The sequence below is a fragment of the Trichechus manatus genome, unplaced genomic scaffold, assembly GCF_000243295.1.
Source record: "Trichechus manatus latirostris isolate Lorelei unplaced genomic scaffold, TriManLat1.0 scaffold00069, whole genome shotgun sequence".
NCBI classification, from domain to species: Eukaryota; Metazoa; Chordata; class Mammalia; order Sirenia; family Trichechidae; genus Trichechus; species Trichechus manatus.
Window position 1 is genome coordinate 8,525,154 of NW_004444005.1, and position 17,656 is coordinate 8,542,809.

Sequence of the window (17,656 nt, forward strand, 5' to 3'; positions counted from 1 at the left end):
ATGAGCACGATTCTCTGTCCTCCAGGCCTGGCAGAGCCACACTCTACTGGGGTGGAAACTGAGGCCTGCGAGGGAGGGTCCTGACCGTGGGGGCCTGTGGCTGTGACTCTCTCGCTTCACCTCCAACATCCTGTAGCCTCACCAGGGCTCCCCGCTGGGCAGCCGGGTGGGGCCAGCTTTGCCCACCACCCCCTGTCCTGGCAGCGAAGACCCACAGAGAGCAAGACCCCCTCCCCACCTGTGCTCCATGGACAGGGGGAGGGCAGGACCTCCTGGGGCCGGGGCCCCCACCCGAGCTGCCTGCTGTGCTGTTGCAGCTCTGCCAGACACATCCTAGGAGGCAGTGACCCAGCCCCCGGCCGACCCCAGTGGCCGGGAAAGGCCTGGTCCCCCCGCAGCCTGCATGCCTGCCAGCTTACCTCTGGGGGTGCTGTGGACAGGACCTGGGGCGTGGGCCTGGGGCGTGGCGGGGTCCCACTGGTCCTCGGCCGCCACGGCTTCGTCCTCACTGTCCGACGAGTGAGATGAGGCATAGGAGCTGCTCTGCTCATCTAGGGACAGCTCGCTGTCCGAGTCCGAGTCACAGCCTGCAGGGGTACGGGGGACGAGGGCTCAGGCCCAGGGGGTCCCAGCCATATCTGGAGGAAGCCCCTGAGCCGGGGCCTTTGGGGGTAGCCAGGCCCCTGTGGACCCTCTGTTATGGACTGAACTGTGTCCCCCAAAAATAGGTGTTGTAAATCCTAACGCCCAAAAGGTCAGCAGTTCAAATCCACCAACCGCTCCTGGGAAACTCTATGGGGCAGTTCTACTCTGTCCTGTAAGGTCGCTATGAGTCGGAATCGCTCTGAGTTGGAATTGACTTGACGGCAGCTGGTTTGGTTTTTTGGTTTTTTATACTGTGGGTGGGATCTCGTTTGGGAACAGCGTTTCTCTGTTATGTTAACAAGGCCATGTCAGTGCAGGGTGGGTCCTAGACCTAATCACTTCTGAGGTATAAGGAACACACAGAGATAAGCAAACGCGCAGGGGGAGGAGGGGTGCCATCTGATGAGGATGGAGGCAGACGCATTTACCAGGCCAGAACGCCAAGGGCTGCCGGCAGCTGCTAGAGCTGAAATAAACAAGAAGGACCTCCCCTAGACCCGTGCCCTGAATTCCAACTTCCAGCCTCCAGAACTGTGCGAAAATAAAAGTCTGTTCTTCAAAGCCAGCCCCTGTGGTATTGCTGTGAAGAGCAGCACCAGGAGGCTCAGACACCCAGGGAGAGTGACGGTGGCCACTGACCACTCTCCAAGGCTGCGGGAGCCCCTCCAGGGAACCGTACCATGGGCCTTCTTGGTGCTCCTGTGGACAAAGGGCGCATCTGTCTCCCCGTGGCTGCCCCGTGCCAGCCCCGAGGACACGCCGAGCTTCTGGATGCCTTCGTCCCTAGAGAGGAGGGGAGGGCTCAGTGGGGGGTTCAGCATCACTGCTCGGAGGGATGGATGGTGCTAGCACCTGGCGTCACTGAGCACCTTCTGCATGGGCCGGGGGGCAAGACCCTTGGGGTTCTGGAATGTTCTCTGCAATGCTCCAATCTGTGTTCTGACTGACAGCAACGGCCAGACAAGAGCGAGGCACCCCCAGCTCGTGGGGCATGTGGCACAGGCCTCCCGCCCCACCCCCAGGGAGATGCCTGACCTGAGGGTGCTGTCCAGCGAGGCGGTGGACTCGCCTAGGGTCGTGCGGTACATGTCGGGTTCCTCACTGTGGGTGTTGTTGCAGTTGAGGGAACGCTGGGGAGGGACGGCTGGTTGTCGGCGGAGCCTGGGCACCAGCCTGGCCTTGATAGCCAAGTGACCACAGCAGACCCCCAAATGCCAGCCCCTGACCGCCCGCCCCACCAACCTGGGGGAGGATGGCCTCGCACCTCAGAGCCACTGTTTCTGGCTCGTGGGGCCTTGCCTGGCGGCCCCCAGTGTTCTGGGGTGCCCCCATGTCGAGGGGCATTCAGCCGGGATGTGTGGCCAGCCCTCCCTCAGGGGGGCACATCTCGGCTTACGGCCCCGCAGGCGGTGTCCTGGCGTCCCTACCGTGAGCAGGGTGGCCCTGGTGGTGGCTGAGTCATCCGGGTGCAGCTTCTTGCCGGTGAGCAACCCCTTCACGTGCTTCCGGACTTCCCTGTTGAACACGCAGTGGAACAAGAGGACGAAGAGACCCTGGAGAGCGGGAGGGGGCAGTCAGGGCACACGGCCTCAGGAGACGCAGCCAGGCAGCATGAGCCGCGGGACCGTGCGCCCCGAGGATGCCGCAGCACAGCCCCCAACGCGTGGAGGCCGTGAGTGCAGGACCAGCCCTGCCGGCGTGGACCAGAGACGCCCCCAAGCCCACTCCAGGCCTCCCCTCCAGAGGGGCTTCGTTTAGCTAGGGGCCGGACGGGGCGGCCAGGGCGCTGGAGCCACAGCCTCCTGAGACCCCCTTCCATAGCCCACAGGCCCTCAACCTCCGGGAGCCCTTGGATGTGAATGTCCAACACTCCACCCAGGGACACAGCGGCCACGGTTCACTGTCCCCAGATACAGCAGGGAGGAGGGACAGTCCTGTGCTGGCCGAGCAGAGGGCTGCGCTGACCGGCATGGGGGTTACAAGGACGGGGCCTGGGAGGCTGGGGACAGGCTTCCTGTGTGGGTGGTGAGATGGTGGGGGGCTGTGCCATCACCCCCTACACATCAGGCCGTCCAGGACGCAGGCACGGCGCAGCCCGCCTGTCCTAGGGCGGTGAGGACACAGCTCCTGGATCCCCGGGACCCTCTGGGCCCCGCCGTCCCACGCCTACCTGTAAGCAGCTGAAGACGGCGAAGAGGTAGTGAAAGGCCAGAGAGTCGCGGTTCACGGCCAGCAGCCCCAACAGCCAGGTGGCGCCGACGAGCAGCAGCAGCAGGAAGACCGTCCTCAGCAGGGAGCTGGGGGGTGCGTGACTCAGCATCCTCCCCCCTCCCACCACCCAGCCCCCTCCCACTCCCTCCGCCCTCAGTTTCCTTGTCTGTAAAAGGGGGTGACAACAGTGATCCCCTCATGGGGTTGTGGAACCTCCCACCACCCACCCGCCCTCCCTTCGGCCTCAGTTTCCCCATCTGTAAAAGGGGGGGATGATGATGGTACACCCTCATGGGGTTGTGGAACCTCCCACCACCCACCCGCCCTCCCTTCGGCCTCAGTTTCCCCATCTGTAAAAGGGGGGGATGATCACGGCACACCCTCATGGGGTTGTGGAACCTCCCACCACCCACCCGCCCTCCCTTCGGCCTCAGTTTCCCCATCTGTAAAAGGGGGGGATGATCACGGCACACCCTCATGGGGTTGTGGAGGGACCGAATGTGTTAATGGCAGTCGAGGGCTGGGACAAGGGCGCAGCCCCAGGAGCCGTTCAGCAGGTCAGGGAGGCTGAAGACGGTGGAGGGGCTGATGGGCTCAGGTGAGAGGGCTAAGAAGCCTCGCCCTGGGGCTGGTGCTGGGCTGGGCCCAGGGCCTCCCGGCCACTCGGCTCTCCCTCTTCACCGCATACGGGCTGCGGGGTGTTGGGCCAGGCCCACCCCTGCCGGTCAAGCTCTGCACCAACTTACATGACCCCCTTCCTCTCATAGTAATGGTGCTTTCTTTGGCAGGAAACCTTGGCAGACAGGACAAAAATAACTGCATTGATCTGGGGAGATAAAAAAAAAGAAAGAAGAAATTAAGTGGCACCTTGTCTTGCTCTGAGTGGAGCCTTGAAAAGCCCAGTGCTCCCGAGGACTTTCCCTCCCATGTCCCGGGGGCTGTCCTGGGGTCCCGAGGCCCCGTGGGCAAGGCTGTCTCTGGGCTTCCCTGGCAGAGGGGCAGCCCAGCTCTGCCTGCATGGCCATCCCCGGCCGGGAGCAGGGCCGACTGGTGGTGGACACGGGGATCTGAAGATGAGGCCGGGAACGGACCTGGCAGTGTCAGTGATCACTACAGCCAGGCCTGCCCCTTCCTGCCCAGCCCCAGGACGGCCTGAGGTGACAGTGGCTGGTTGAGGCCCCCAAGAGTCCCCCCAGAGGCCTGGGTTCCCATGTCCCCAAGTCGCAGGGACCCCCGGCACTCACAACTATCACAGCCCCGATGGGCCCGGCGAAGCTCCAGATGAGAGCGTCGCGCAGAGACAGCCAGCAGAAGTCGGGGTTGCCGTAGCCCTGGGGGTCCAGGCCCACCGCCAGTCCTGGACACAGCAGGGAGGAGGAAAGAGTGAGTCCTCACCGAGGCAGGGTCCAGGGACCAGGCCTCATCCTCGGAGGGACGTCCGAGACCAAGGGACCCCACACAGGTCCCTCCAGGCAAGATCCCTCTGGTGTCCAACCACAGGGCGGCCCACACAGGCCCAGGGGGCAGGCGGGCAGGGCGGCCCTGTGGGAGCCCCTGCAGAGATGAGAGAGGAATAGAGGTGCAGGACAGGGTTCTGAGGGGTGGCAGGGAGCGCTCGGGGCCACGCAGGCCAGGACGAGGAGACTGAGCAAGCTGGAGGCTGTGTGTGTGAGAATGTGTGCACATACACGCAGACACACACACACGTGCTCACACATACACACATACACCATATGCTCACACACACACACACACACACACACAAGGGTCACACAGACACATGCACACATACACATATAACACATGCTCACACACACCCTGCAGAGACACACACACATTCACACACATGCACACGTGCTCAATACACAGACAATACTCACACATACATGCTCACACACACCCACATGTGCTCACACCGAGGGACAATGCTCACTCAGATACACACACACACGCTCACACACACACACAAGGCTCACACACACGCTCACACACACCCAGAGACACACACACCCACACAAGGCTCACACAGACACATGCTCACATACACACAGACGTGCTTACACATACCCTCACACGTTCACAGATACACTTGCACACACACACACATGCAATGCTCTCTCTCTCTCACACACACACACACACACACACACACACACACACACACACACACACACACACGACACCCAGCCCCCCAGGAGAAAGTACATGCAGACGGCACTCCGGGCGATGTGGTGGGAATCCCTGCGGTTGTCCTGGTAACCAGCTGTCCGTGCAGAGTTGTCTGCACGATGATGCTGGGGTGCCCCCTTCATCACAGACCTTGTTTGGGGAAACAAGTGCAGGCGCGACCTGCCCCCATCGCAGCCCTCCTCGGCTCTGGCTCCCCCGCCCCCGTTCTCCCCCGACTCTGGCCTGAGCTGTTCCGCGGCCTCCTGGCGGCTCTCCTTCAAATCTCAAAGCTGCTTAAAACCCTCCCGTGGTTCCCACGGCCTGAGGAGAAGACGCGGTGGTCTCGGTGGTCTTCGGGGCCCTGCACGGAATGGCTGTGGGGACACTCTGCTCCAGCTCCACCTCCATGCCCCCAGGCTCAGGACTCTGCATGCGCCACGCTCACCCCAAGTGTGGCCAGATCTAGCTCCAAAGGCACTTCCTCCAGGAAGCCTTCCAGCCTCCCCTACCCCGGGGGAGGGCCGTTACCCCCCAAGCTCCCGAGCCCCGCCTCAGTGCCAGTTTCACGGATGCACCTAAGCCTCGTGCACTGTGGCTGACGCTTGTCTTCCCTCGTGGGGGGTGCCTTGTGAGGACAGAGGCTTTGTGGGTGCCGCCCTGTCCTGGCACGGAGCCTAGCATAAAAGAAGCCCTCGAGGGTGAGCAAATGGATAAAGGCGTTCATTGAGTGTCATGCAGTATTTGGGCAGCCAAGGCCTGGTGGGTCATGGGAGGTGCTGGCAAACGGGGCCCACGGAAGCTCTGTTGTTACCCAGGTCACCCCGATGCAACACCGAAGCTGGGGAGTGGTTCCCATGGCCCCAGCACAGGGCTGCCAGAGCGGTCCCAAGAGGCCCCCACTTTGCAGACACAGTGCTGACCTCAGTCACCTGTGTAGGCCCTGAGGACGGGCTCCATCCTGTCTGGGGGGTGCCTTGGGGACCACACAGGGCGGGGCCCCCGGGAGACCGAGGCTGGAACTGGAACCACGGCCCCGTCTGGGCATCAGGGTACAAAGGACCTGAGAGAAGCACCTGGGTGGCTGGGCGGGCGTTGGGTCAGGAAGAAGGCCGACCTGGTGCCGATGAGTCCCGGCCCAACCCGGCGGCTGCAACTGGCCAACACTGTCACCTCAGCCTGTCCTTCCCAGGGTCACTTAAGCCCTTTGGCAAGAGACTTCAGTGATGAAAAAAATGGTCTTTCAGCAGGCGGGAAAAGTGGACAGTCTGAATTCAGATTCCAAAGCCACCTCAAGGGACAGTGGCCTCTCAACATGGGCAGCATGTGGAGGGGTCTCTACCCGGGTTGGGGTGGAAAGTGAGAGATCTCGGGGGGCAGGGGACACACGCGATGGAAACCCGCACCCTTAGCCGCTCCGCGTAAAAGTGCTCTTGACACTCGGACGGAGACGTCACCTGACGGAGGACGTCTCCCTCGTTTGGTTTTTTTCTTCTGACGCTGCCCACCCGGCCTGGTGGGGGCACTCCGCTGTGTCCTCCCTCCTGTCCCACCCCGCAGGCAGAGCGGCGTGCGGCGGGGGCTGTGTGTCATCTGTGCCCACACTGACCACCCCAGGGCCAGCGAGCATTTGTGAAGTGGACGTGGAAAGGCATTTGTCTGAGCTCCTCTGGGACCCCAGGCCTCGGTTTCCCGAATGCCCCTCGGGACGGGCGAGTGAGTGCGTTCACTCATCCACCCATCCAGGGCCCTTTTGCGCCAGGCTCTGTGCCTGGCTGGGGACAGGGCGGCAGGAGCCGAAGCCTTTGTCCTCAGGAGTCTCCCGCCCAGGAAAAGTTAAGGCGAATGCACGAACACCAGCCCCAAGTCCAGCCCGTAGCACATGCCGCTGAAGGCACGCCCACACGTTCCGGGGACAGAGCCTGTGACTGTGACTTGAAGACCCAGAACTCTCCCGTCGGGGGCCTGGCATGGGGTGCCGCCCCTGTGGCCTCCAAGGTGTGATTTTTCCAGAACCAAGCGGCCTCTGCGATTCCCTCTTGCAGAGCCCTTTCCTGCCCACCTCATGGGGTCAGCCCCTGCTTCGAGGGCCTCAGATGTGCCTGACCCCCTCCCTGACCATGGCCCCTCAGGGCACCCACCCGGGACTGAGGCTAACCTGAGAAGGGGCCTCAGCTGTGGCCTGTGGCCGAGGGCAAACCCTTTCCCATTCCCAAGTGTCGGGGATGATGGGTGCCCCCACTAGTCCTGAGGTGCAGGAAGCAGACAGGGGTCGCCTGGGACACCCCTCCCTGCTGTTTACAGACACTTCCTCCAGCTCCTTGAGACGGGGAGGGGGGAGGTGGAGGGTGCTCTTTTACGAACACCCCAAATGGGGATGGTATAGACTTAGGACGAACAGATCTGAGCTTCCTTGGCACCGTGGAAAATCACACAGCACAAGTTTAAATCTGTGTACAAAATTAGCAAGTAATTTTGATTTTACTTCTTCATTTCTCTTCATAGAAGCTGAAGTAAACAAAATGAGATATTTGGTTTCTAAGCTTAATTTTCTAATTAAAAAAGAGAAGCGAAAATAATATTAGAGGCATGTTATGAATTGAATTGTGTCCCCAAAAAAGGTATGTTGAAGTCCTAACCCCTGGTACCTGTGAACATGACCTCATTGGGCAATAGGATCTTTGGAGATGTTATGAGTCAGGTTGATGTGACAGTAGGGTGGGTCCGAATTCAATGTGAGTGGTGTCCTTATTAGAGAGGAGAGGCCACGTCTGCCTACCAGGCCGTGAGGATGTCAGGACACCAGTCTGGTGCCAACTGTGGGAGCCAGAATGGACCTGAAGCCAACCCTGCCACTGGACCAGGGTGGCTGCTTGCCAGAGCCCTGGGGCAGCAAGACCTCCACCCAGGGCCTCCAGGAAGGATGGAGGGCTCTGTGTCTGGACCCCTGAAACACAGGGACTACTGAGGAGAAGAGGGTTAAGCTTTTCCTTTTGTGGTGGGGAGTACGTATCTGTCCCGGGAGAGACCAAATGTTCCCTTTCTGATATTTAGGAAGAAGTGTGCTAAGGAAGAAGTGCTGTTCTGTCCCTTCATTCGTCCACCATCCATACTCCCCTCCTCCATCCATCCATCCACCCATTCACCCTGCCTTCCTCCATCCATCCATCCACCCACTCACCCATTCACCCTGCCTTCCTCCATCCATCCATCCACCCACTCACCCATTCACCCTGCCTTCCTCCATCCATCCATCCTCCCACTCACCCATTCACCCTGCCTTCCTCCATCCGTCCATCCCACTCACCCATTCACCCTGCCTTCCTCCATCCATCCATCCACCCACTCACCCATTCACCCTGCCTTCCTCCATCCATCCATATCCATCCATCCCTCCTCCATCCATCCACCCACTCACCCACCCATCCATCCATCCATCTAACCACACATACATACATACACACACCCATCCATTTATTCATCTGCTCACCCATACATAAATACCTTCACCCATCCATAGACCCACCCATCCATCCTCCCTTCCTCCATTCATCCATCGGTTCCTCCTCCCTCCATTCATCCATCCATCATCCATCCATCCATCATCCATCCTTCTATCCATTATCCATCCATCCATCATCCCATCCATTACCCATCCATCATCCATCCATCCATCCATCCATCCGGCAGACACTGAATTTTTGTCTGTTAGGTGCTAGAAAGTACTGAGCGATTGCACTGTCTGTGCAGACGGGAGAGCAGGGCCTAGGCCTCCGCTGCGGGTGCCAGTCAAGCATCGGAGCTGGTACAGAAAAGCGAGGAGGACAGATGTCTCCTGCCCACTGCGGAGCTGGCTTCCCTGGGACGTGGGTTCTTGTGTCAACAATGACAGGTGGAGCTGCACTGAGCAGTGGCCACTCCTGCCCCTCCCTCGGGCCCGCTGGACTCACCTGTGATGACGGCCGGGACACCCCAGCCCACGACGTAGTAGAAGCGCATGGGCCCCGAGTTGATGTTGCGGGCCTCGGTCAGCATGCGGTAGACGTGCAGGCTCTCCACAAAGGTCCAGGCGAAGGTGCTCATGTGGACGTAGTGCAGGAGGATGGCGATGACGGTGCACACGAACTGCGGCAGAGAGGCAGGCGGGTCAGTGGCGCCCACAGTGGCCACGTGGGCAGGGGCCCCGGGAGGGAAGTGGCCAAACGGGCCGCTTTCAACCGTGACCATCTGCCATGTCAGAAGGAGGAAAAATCAAGGCAGATGTCCTTTCTATTTGGTTCACCCAGGGGGGTGCCAGGCACCGCCCATCACAGGGTCTCGGGCCCTGCCAAGGGACCCCTCCTTAGCCGGCCACTGCCATGAGTGGACGTAGTCTGGGCGTTGGGGTTTTGAGGGGACACAGCATCTAGTTTGTGCAAGAGAAGCTGGAAAACTGGATTTCTGTAGGATGGTTCTCAATTTTTTCACATTGGCATTTAATTTAAAATTTAAAAAAATATCGTGGAGGCAGGCATGCTGGGTTGGCAGGCCCCCAGGGCTCTCGGTCTGTGCCTGTGCGGCTGACCCCGCCTGGTCTCCACAGCACAGTGGGTGTGGCTGGAGGGAGGGGGACCTCCCAGCTCTGGGACCTTTGCTGTCGAATAAGAACGAATGAATCATCGCCTGCACTGAGCTGGAGCCCTGGTGGTGCAGTGGTTAGGAACTATAGCTGTTAACCAAAAGGCTGGCAGTTCGAATCCACCAGCCACTCCCTGGAAACCCTATGGGGCAGTTCTACTCTGTTCTATAGGGTCGCCGTGAGTCGGAATTGATTCGAAGGCAGCAGTTTGGTTTGTTTTTTGCATTGAGTTAACAGAAACTTCTATTTTCCACCAAAGATGGAGCGACAACGAGATCACATGTTCTATTTTTTATCCCCAACAAGGTGGGGCTGACCAGTGGCCCCAGTGCCCGGGAAGATGAAATCAGCTCCCACAGAGCAGCTGGGGGCACACCCCGGGCTCTCCGGAAGGCTGGTGGACCACGCTGCAGACCCTCATGGCCCGTCCATCTCCCACAGGCTGCTGTTGACCAGAAACTGGAACGAGAATGTGGCAGGAGAACGGGGTGATGGCAGTGGTGGGGAGGGCTGGGGTGCTGTGGGTTCATGGGGTGCGGGGGTCCAGCCTCAGGTCATCATCACAAATCCTGTCCACACGCTCTAGGTTTGGACTTAGAGAGATTGTGATGTGGCCCAGAGCAGCCTCCCCTGGGTCCTTCTGGAAAAGGCTCCCTAGGCCAGGGCTCCACAGGCTGGCGGGACATGCATGCCCACCTGTACGACCCTATCTCATCATTTACCCGGCTGTGAGGTGGGGGCACGCTCGCTTCTGGGTCCCAGGCAGCCTGACAGGTCAGGGTGGAGAGAGGAGCCCCTGGCCAATCCCTCCAGGTGGGGCCCTGCCCAAACATGTCCAGTCCAACCTCCCAGGGGGTTCAGTGTCTTCACAAAAGAGACACCCCCAACTGTGACCACATGCTGGATGCATTTTGCCAAGCCCAGGCCATGTGGAGTCTGGGGAACCAGGTGAGCTGTGGAGGTCAAGCCTGCATGCCCATGTTGCCGTCAACAGGCCAGGTACTTTCCAGAAATTAAAACCCTGGAGATGTGTGACGTGCGAGGGGACCGTTTTAGCATTAACCCGTTAACCTGTTACCCTCAAGTTGATTCCGACTCATGGAGGCCCCATGTGTGCAGAGTAGAACTGCTCCAGAGGGTTTTCTAGGCTGTGATTGTTCAGAAGCAGAATGCCAGGCCTCGGGGTGGGTTCGAACTGCTAACCTTTCCGTTAGTAGTCCAGTGCGTAGCTGTTTGCACCACCCATTCTAGCATTAACATTCGTCAAATGCATTACAAACAGGAATCAAAGCAGACCATAAAACAGACTTCTGTTATGGCCGAGGCCGTGCCCTTGGCCTTGGATGCCAGACAGGGTCAGGAAACAGGGAGTTGGCACTTAGCAGAGGGCGAAGTGCCCAGCCTGGCTGCAAGGGGCGAGCGCGGCATGGGAGAAAACCCCACATCGAACACCCTGGCTACCCTGGGTGGAAATCACGGTTGATTGAGAAAGAGGAAGACTGGCGAAAAGGTTTGCTTCCTTAACTAATGTGAAAAGCAAACCTACAAAACCACCCTTTAAAAAAAGAAAAAAGAAGCGTTAGCAATGCGCTTTCCATTTAATGGGGCTGTGCATGCACAGACAGCTGCACGCCACGTACCACCTTTCCCAGAAAAAGAACAAAGGCAATGCACTAATGCACAACAAATCATTTCAGCCTGTCGGTAATCTGGGAGATGAAACGCCTCGCCCAGAGGTAGGACTGGGAGTTTACAGAAAGCCCATGAGGGCCAGGCGCGGCGCCAAGGCCCAGGATTGTGTGCTCTCCGCATTTGTGCTCTTCTTGGTGCTCACTGGTGCGTGGCTTGCTGGAAAGCTCTCACTCCAGGCGGGCATATGAGTCACCGCTCGAGATGTGCAGGAACACGTGGTATTTGCTTGCAAGGAGCGGCTTGCCACCGACCCTACTTTCCCCTCTATCCAAACCACTCCAAAACACACTTAAAGGGCTTTGAAATTAATCGTGCAGATTCCAACCAAGAGCCTTCACCTGCCTGATGCGCTGATAAGAACAAGCACGCAGTGAAGGGGCACCTGGCTGTACATGTGGAGAGACCTCCACTGCCGTAGCTCGCCCCTGCTGGTGTCAGTGTGGGGGAGGCGCCCCCCACACCAGTGCCCGGGCAGTCCAGTGCCCTGGTCTTAGGGAGCGCCCCAGACGGCAGCAAGGAGGTTCTACCCCGCTCAACTGACAAATGCTTGAGTGTTTGTCCTCTGTGTGCCAGCACCAGAGCCTGAGTGTCAATGCTGAGAAGTCAATAAGTCCATCAGTGGAGCCCTCTCAAGGTTGTTTGCCTGCTATATTCTGCCTTTACCTATGCGGTAGGGTTTGGCCACTTCAGGAGGGTCCTGAGAGGTCCCACCACCTACAATAAATGAGGAGGAAGGGCTCAAGCCTGCATGTGGCCTTCACTAGCTAGCAGGAAAATTCCACCTTTGTCTTTTCATTCCACTTCCTTTCCCCAGGCCTGTCCATTCCACAGTACTATTTCTGTACCAACAGATGTCTTCCCATACTCAAGCCCCACGCTTTCGGCAGCCCACCAATGGGTGTGTACAACCTCACCCAAACTTTGTTACTCCACCTGTTTTCAACTCCATCAGGGACATCCTGACCTCCTCATCCATCCGTCCATCCATCCATCATCCATCCATCTACCTATCATCCATCCCTCCTCCTATCCATCCAGCCACCCATCCACTCTTCTCTGTGGAGATGTTAAAATCATCTCCAACTCCTCTTCTTTCTCCCTCCATGTCCGGTTGGTCCTGACTCTTGCCTTTCTCATCACATCTGCTGCCCTGACCTCAGTTCTGAGCTTCAGCTCCATCCACCGGAGCTATGAATATATCATCTTGGCTGCTTTCTGACCTCTGGTCTCTGTCATTTCCACCTATCTCCCACCCATTCCCAGGATCTTGTCTCTAAAATGAAGACCTGTTCATGGCTCTTGATGGCATTCCATGGCCTGTGAGGAAGATGGTGTGCCTTGGTGTTATCCCTTAGGCTCTGGATGACCCAATCTCCAATCTGTCCTTGACTTGTCCTGGACCCTTCCACTGGATGGCAAATGGGTGGCCTTGCTCAGCCCTTCCTTGACCCCTGCCTTACCCAGGCACAGTTCCCCATCCACCACCATGGCGCCATTTTGACACTTGACATTCACGTACCACCATTCATGCCTGTGTCTACAAAGTGGGCTCCATAAGGGCAGGGATGGGAAGTGTTCCCTGCATCTGGGTCTTTGGAAGATTTAATGTGGTGATGCTCAATGGCTGCTATGCCAACAGCAGGTGGGGGGAGCACTGAATTGGCCCACTGCCCCCAGCAAGATGCTGCTGAGAGTCATGGCCCATCACTCACATTGAGAGTGACCAGGGTGAGGTTAGAGCAGCTTTTGAACTTCCTGGAGTTACTGCATATGCATGTGTGACAGTCAGCTGGTCTGGCTCTTAGGGTCACTATTTCATGACGGACATATGAACTCTCTCTCTTTCTCTCTCTCTCTCTCTCTCTCTCACACACACACACACACACACACATACACACACAGTGACCTGCAGCAGGTTAGGGAAAGGCAACCCTCACCAGGCCTGGGGGCTTCAGCGCTGTCCTCCCAGTGGATGGACGTCCGTTCAGCATGTCTACCACCTACTCCCTACTGGTGGGGCCCTGGGCAGGTTGCTCAGCCTTGCTGAGCCCGAAGCACGAGATGAAGCATGTATGTGAAGCCTGCAGGGAGCATGTGGAACAGTGAGATCAAGGTCATCCTCCTACTCCCCAAATCCTACCTGCAACTCCCCACACTGACGCTGTAACCCTTAAAGGCATTTTGAAAACCTCATTCAGGTTACAAATGGAAAATCATTTGCAAGCAGCCAGGGACTGCCAAAGCCACAAACCTCCTTCCCTCCTCCTGTGCTTTTCTCTTCCACCCCGTCACCATGAATGTGTGCTGCCACTGCCACCACCACTGCCTCTGAAGGTGGTGCCTGCCTCTCTCCCCAAGGACCTCCCTCCTGTCCCTCCTACGTCCCTCCCTCCCATCCCTCATCTGTCCTTCATCGCTCCCTCCTGTATCATCCAGCTATTGCACTCTCTCTCTTGCTCTTGCTCCCAGGCTCCTTCATCTTTGCATGCACATAGGCTCAGATCTCTCTCTTCCTATAAAAGCTCTGCCAATCCCTACCTCTCCACTAGCTGCGGCCAATAACTTCTCGCCTCCCGTTCACCATCCAACTTATTTAACAGCTTGTCTACTCCCACTGTCTCTATTTCAGTACTTTCCAATTTTTAAATTATATTTTCCAACACTTCATGGCCGGTGCATAGAAATGTAACCAATTTTATATATATTACATCTCCAATAATAGTCAACTATTCTGGCGCTAACAGTTAAGCACTTGGCTGCTAACTGAAAGGCCAGTTGTTCGAACCCACCCAATGGCTCTGAGGGAGAAAGACCTGGTGATCTGCTCCTACAAAGATCACAGCTTAGAAAACCCTATGGGCAGTTCTGCTCTGTCACATGGGGTCGCTGAGTTAGAATAGACTTGACGGCACCCAATCACAACAACTGTGCTAAACCCTCCAATTATTTCTCATAATTTGTCTGTAGATTGCTTTAGATTTTTTTCTGTGAGGTCCATTGTATCACCAACAAATGAGAGCTTTGTTTCTTCCTTTCCAAACCATATGCCTTTCATTTATTTTTCTTGTTTATTGCACTGGATCGGCTCTCCTGTACAAGGATGAATAGAAGCGGTGGAGCGAGCATCCTTGTCTTACCCAGTTTTAAAGGGGATATTTCTAATATTTCCCCATCATTATTTAAGTCAGCGTGGGTTTTCTATAGCTGTCCTTTATTAAGTTACAAAGTTCCCTCCTACTCCTAGTTTGGTAAAAGGCTTTCGCCTCCCTCTCTCCATTCCTTCTTTTCTAAACATGAATGGGAAAAAAGTCATGCACTCATTGAAAAAATCATGCTTTTTGTCTCCTTAAATCTATTAGTGAGGTGAATGACATTTACAGATTTTTACAATGTTAAATCACCCTCGTATTCCTAAGAAAAACCCAACTTGGTCATAATTTTTAATATATTGATGCAAATTCTTTACTGGTTATAGGACTATTTAGGCTTTCCACTTTTAAATTAGTTTTGAAAAAGTGTTGTATTTTTCTGGGAATTTATCCATTTTACCTAAGTTTCAAATTTATTAGCATAAAATTGTTCAAAGCAATTAAAACCAGTTGGTGTTGCGCTGATTACAACTCATGGTGATCCCCATGTATGCCAGATTAAAACTATGCTCCATAGGATTTACAAGGGATGATTTTTCAGAAGTAGATCACTTTTTTAAAAATTTTTATTTTAATTGTACTTCAGATGGAGGTTTACAGAACAAACTAGCTTCTCATTAAACAATCAGTACACATATTCTTTTGTGACATTGGTTACCAACCCCACGACATGTCAACACTCTCCCCTTGGGTTCCCTATTACCAAATTTCCTGTCCCCTCTTGCCTTCTAGTCCTTGCCCCTGGGCTGGTGTGCTCCTTTAGTCTCATTTTGTTTTATGGGCCTGTCTAATCTGTGGTTGAAGGGTGAACCTCAGGAGTGACTTCATTACTGAGCTAAAAGGCTGTCTGGGGGCCACACTCTGGAGGTTTCTCCAGTCTGTCAGACCAGCAAGTCTGGTCTTTTTTTTTTTTTAGTTAGAACTTTGTTTTACATTTTTCTCCAGCTCTGTCCAGGACCCTCTATTGTGATCCCTGTCAGAGCAGTAGGTGGTGGTAGCTGGGCAACGTCTAGTTGTGCTGGACTCAGTCTGTTGGAGGCTGTGGTACTTGTGGTCCATCAGTCCTTTGGACTAATCTTTCACTTATGCTTTTGCTTTCCTTCATTCTCCCTTGCTCCAGACGGGGTGAGACCAGCAGAGTATCTTAGATGGCTGCTCACAAGCTTTTAAGACCCCCCAATATTTTCTTTATAAACGATGTTATGCCAATTGAGCTAGATGTTCCCCGAGACCATGGTCCCCACATCCCAGAGTAGATCACCTTTTTTCTGAGGCACCTCTGCATGGGCTCAAACCTCCAACTTTTTGGTTAACAGCCAAGCTTGCTAACCATCTGCACCACTCAGGGCTCCTCAAAGTGATTCTGTCTCCTTTTCCCCTTCCGATATTATTTGTGCTTTCATTCTTTACTCTTCATCAATCCCACTGGAATTTGTTGTTTTAGAAAAAAAGACAACTCCTGGCTTTGTTTATTGATCCTCTCTTGTCTCTTTATTTTCTATTTCATTGATTTCTGTTCTTTATTATCTCCTTTTTGGGTTTATTCTATTGTTCTTTTTTCGAAAACTCAACTTACACCACTTAGCTCATAAATTTCCTTCTATGTTCTGCTTTTATTAAATCCTACAAATTTTGATATGTGATACTTTCCTTATTTTCCAGTCTTTAAAATTTCCATTCTGATTCTTATTTATCAATTTCCCTTGACTTTTTAAAGGAATTTGTGCTTTCTATATGTATATTCTGAGTCCACTTTATTAGTTACATAAACATTTCTAAATGTGTGTATCGTCCCAATAAATAGATTCTTTTATCATTATATAGCAACTCTATCCCTACTACTGCCTTTTATCTTAAAGCCGATTTTGTTTGATAAGGATAACAGACCCTGGTATTTATTCTGTTTGGTATTTATGTCTCATCTCTACTTCCGGTCTTCACGCATGTCTCTTGTAAGTGGCCCGTCAGCTGACTTTGTGTCCGCTTGGACAAACTGCCTTTCCACCAACAGGTGCCATCTGTCTGCCTTTGCCACAGACCAGGGCTCCTCACGCTACAGATGGACGGAACTCTAAAGCGATAAGACAGGGTTTGCCTCTCTGAATTCTAAATGCAGCTGCAGGCCACATGCAGGAAAGATTCCGCACCACTCCTTTCCTCTCCTGGCCCGTCACCCGGGATGTTTTCTGGTCTCTGCAGTTCCTGGCCCCCTGCAAACCCAGAAACCACCACCGGGCTGCTTCCTGTCCAGCTTTCAGTATTAGGTGACGTATGACTTCCTGGTGCAGCCACTGCGGTCCCCCCTGGTCTGCTCCCACCCCCAGGGTGTGTTCCCTGAGCATGCTGTGCATCTCCTTCAGACACAGGTCACTCTGCCAGGCCACCAGCTCCAGGAGGGTGGGGACCCCGGCTGCTCCATCCCCTGTGGCATCCCTAGACCCATGCACACAGTAGGTGTTCATTCAATGCACAGCTACTGAGTATGTGAATGGTGACTGAAGGTAAAGGCTTAATACTCCCAAAGCTCCTATGTTAATTTAGCAGCTGGCTATCGATCAAATATCGGTCATCCCTTTCCAAGCCTCAATTGGGAAAGAAGCCCATAGCCTGAAGGACTCTTGTGTGGTCCCGGGAAGGTTCCTGAAAGTGGAGCTGGCACAGTAGGGCGCTGGGTGAGGTGGACCACGGTGCCCTGGCTAACATAGCCCCAGCGTAGGGCTAGATGAGATGGTTATTATTGGAGGGTTATGGTTCACACTAAGAAGCCTGGTCTTCAAGGGGAACAACTTCCAGGGGTGTAAAAGAGGGGACCAGCTGCAGGGGCTGGCGCTCAATGTCTTTGGCAATGTGTGAGTCTTCAATCAACCTTCCCAAGGAGCTGATCTTCCCCAGCTGGAGGCTTAGAAGTTTAGAAGAAGCAAGTCAGGCATCTAAGAAAAAGGGGGCCTGATTCCCACCACCTGTTCAAATAAAACTCATTTGCTTTATATGTGGCTGGATACCCCATGAGCCCTGCCACACCTTGTGAGCCCCCACCACACCCCGTGAGTCCCACCACACCCCATGAGACCCCACCATACCCCGTGAGATCCTCTCACAACCTGTAAGGCCCCACCACACCCTATGAGCCCCCCCGACACCCTATGAGCCCCCACCACACCCTATGAGCCCCACC

The 17,656-nt window shown here is 55.3% G+C and overlaps 1 protein-coding gene across 1 annotated transcript in view; it reads right to left on the reverse strand.

Annotated features, from left to right (window-relative positions):
* Positions 1–17,656, reverse strand: part of CELSR1 (cadherin EGF LAG seven-pass G-type receptor 1) — a 194,138-nt gene that overhangs the window by 1,099 nt on the left and 175,383 nt on the right. The window contains exons 29-36 of the mRNA XM_004380065.1: positions 8,973–9,147; positions 4,101–4,213; positions 3,603–3,682; positions 2,816–2,942; positions 2,073–2,198; positions 1,681–1,775; positions 1,325–1,428; positions 420–587 (exon numbers count right to left, since the gene is read on the reverse strand). Coding sequence (XP_004380122.1) covers positions 420–587; positions 1,325–1,428; positions 1,681–1,775; positions 2,073–2,198; positions 2,816–2,942; positions 3,603–3,682; positions 4,101–4,213; positions 8,973–9,147 — 988 coding nt within the window. The remainder of the gene's footprint in view (positions 1–419; positions 588–1,324; positions 1,429–1,680; positions 1,776–2,072; positions 2,199–2,815; positions 2,943–3,602; positions 3,683–4,100; positions 4,214–8,972; positions 9,148–17,656) is intronic.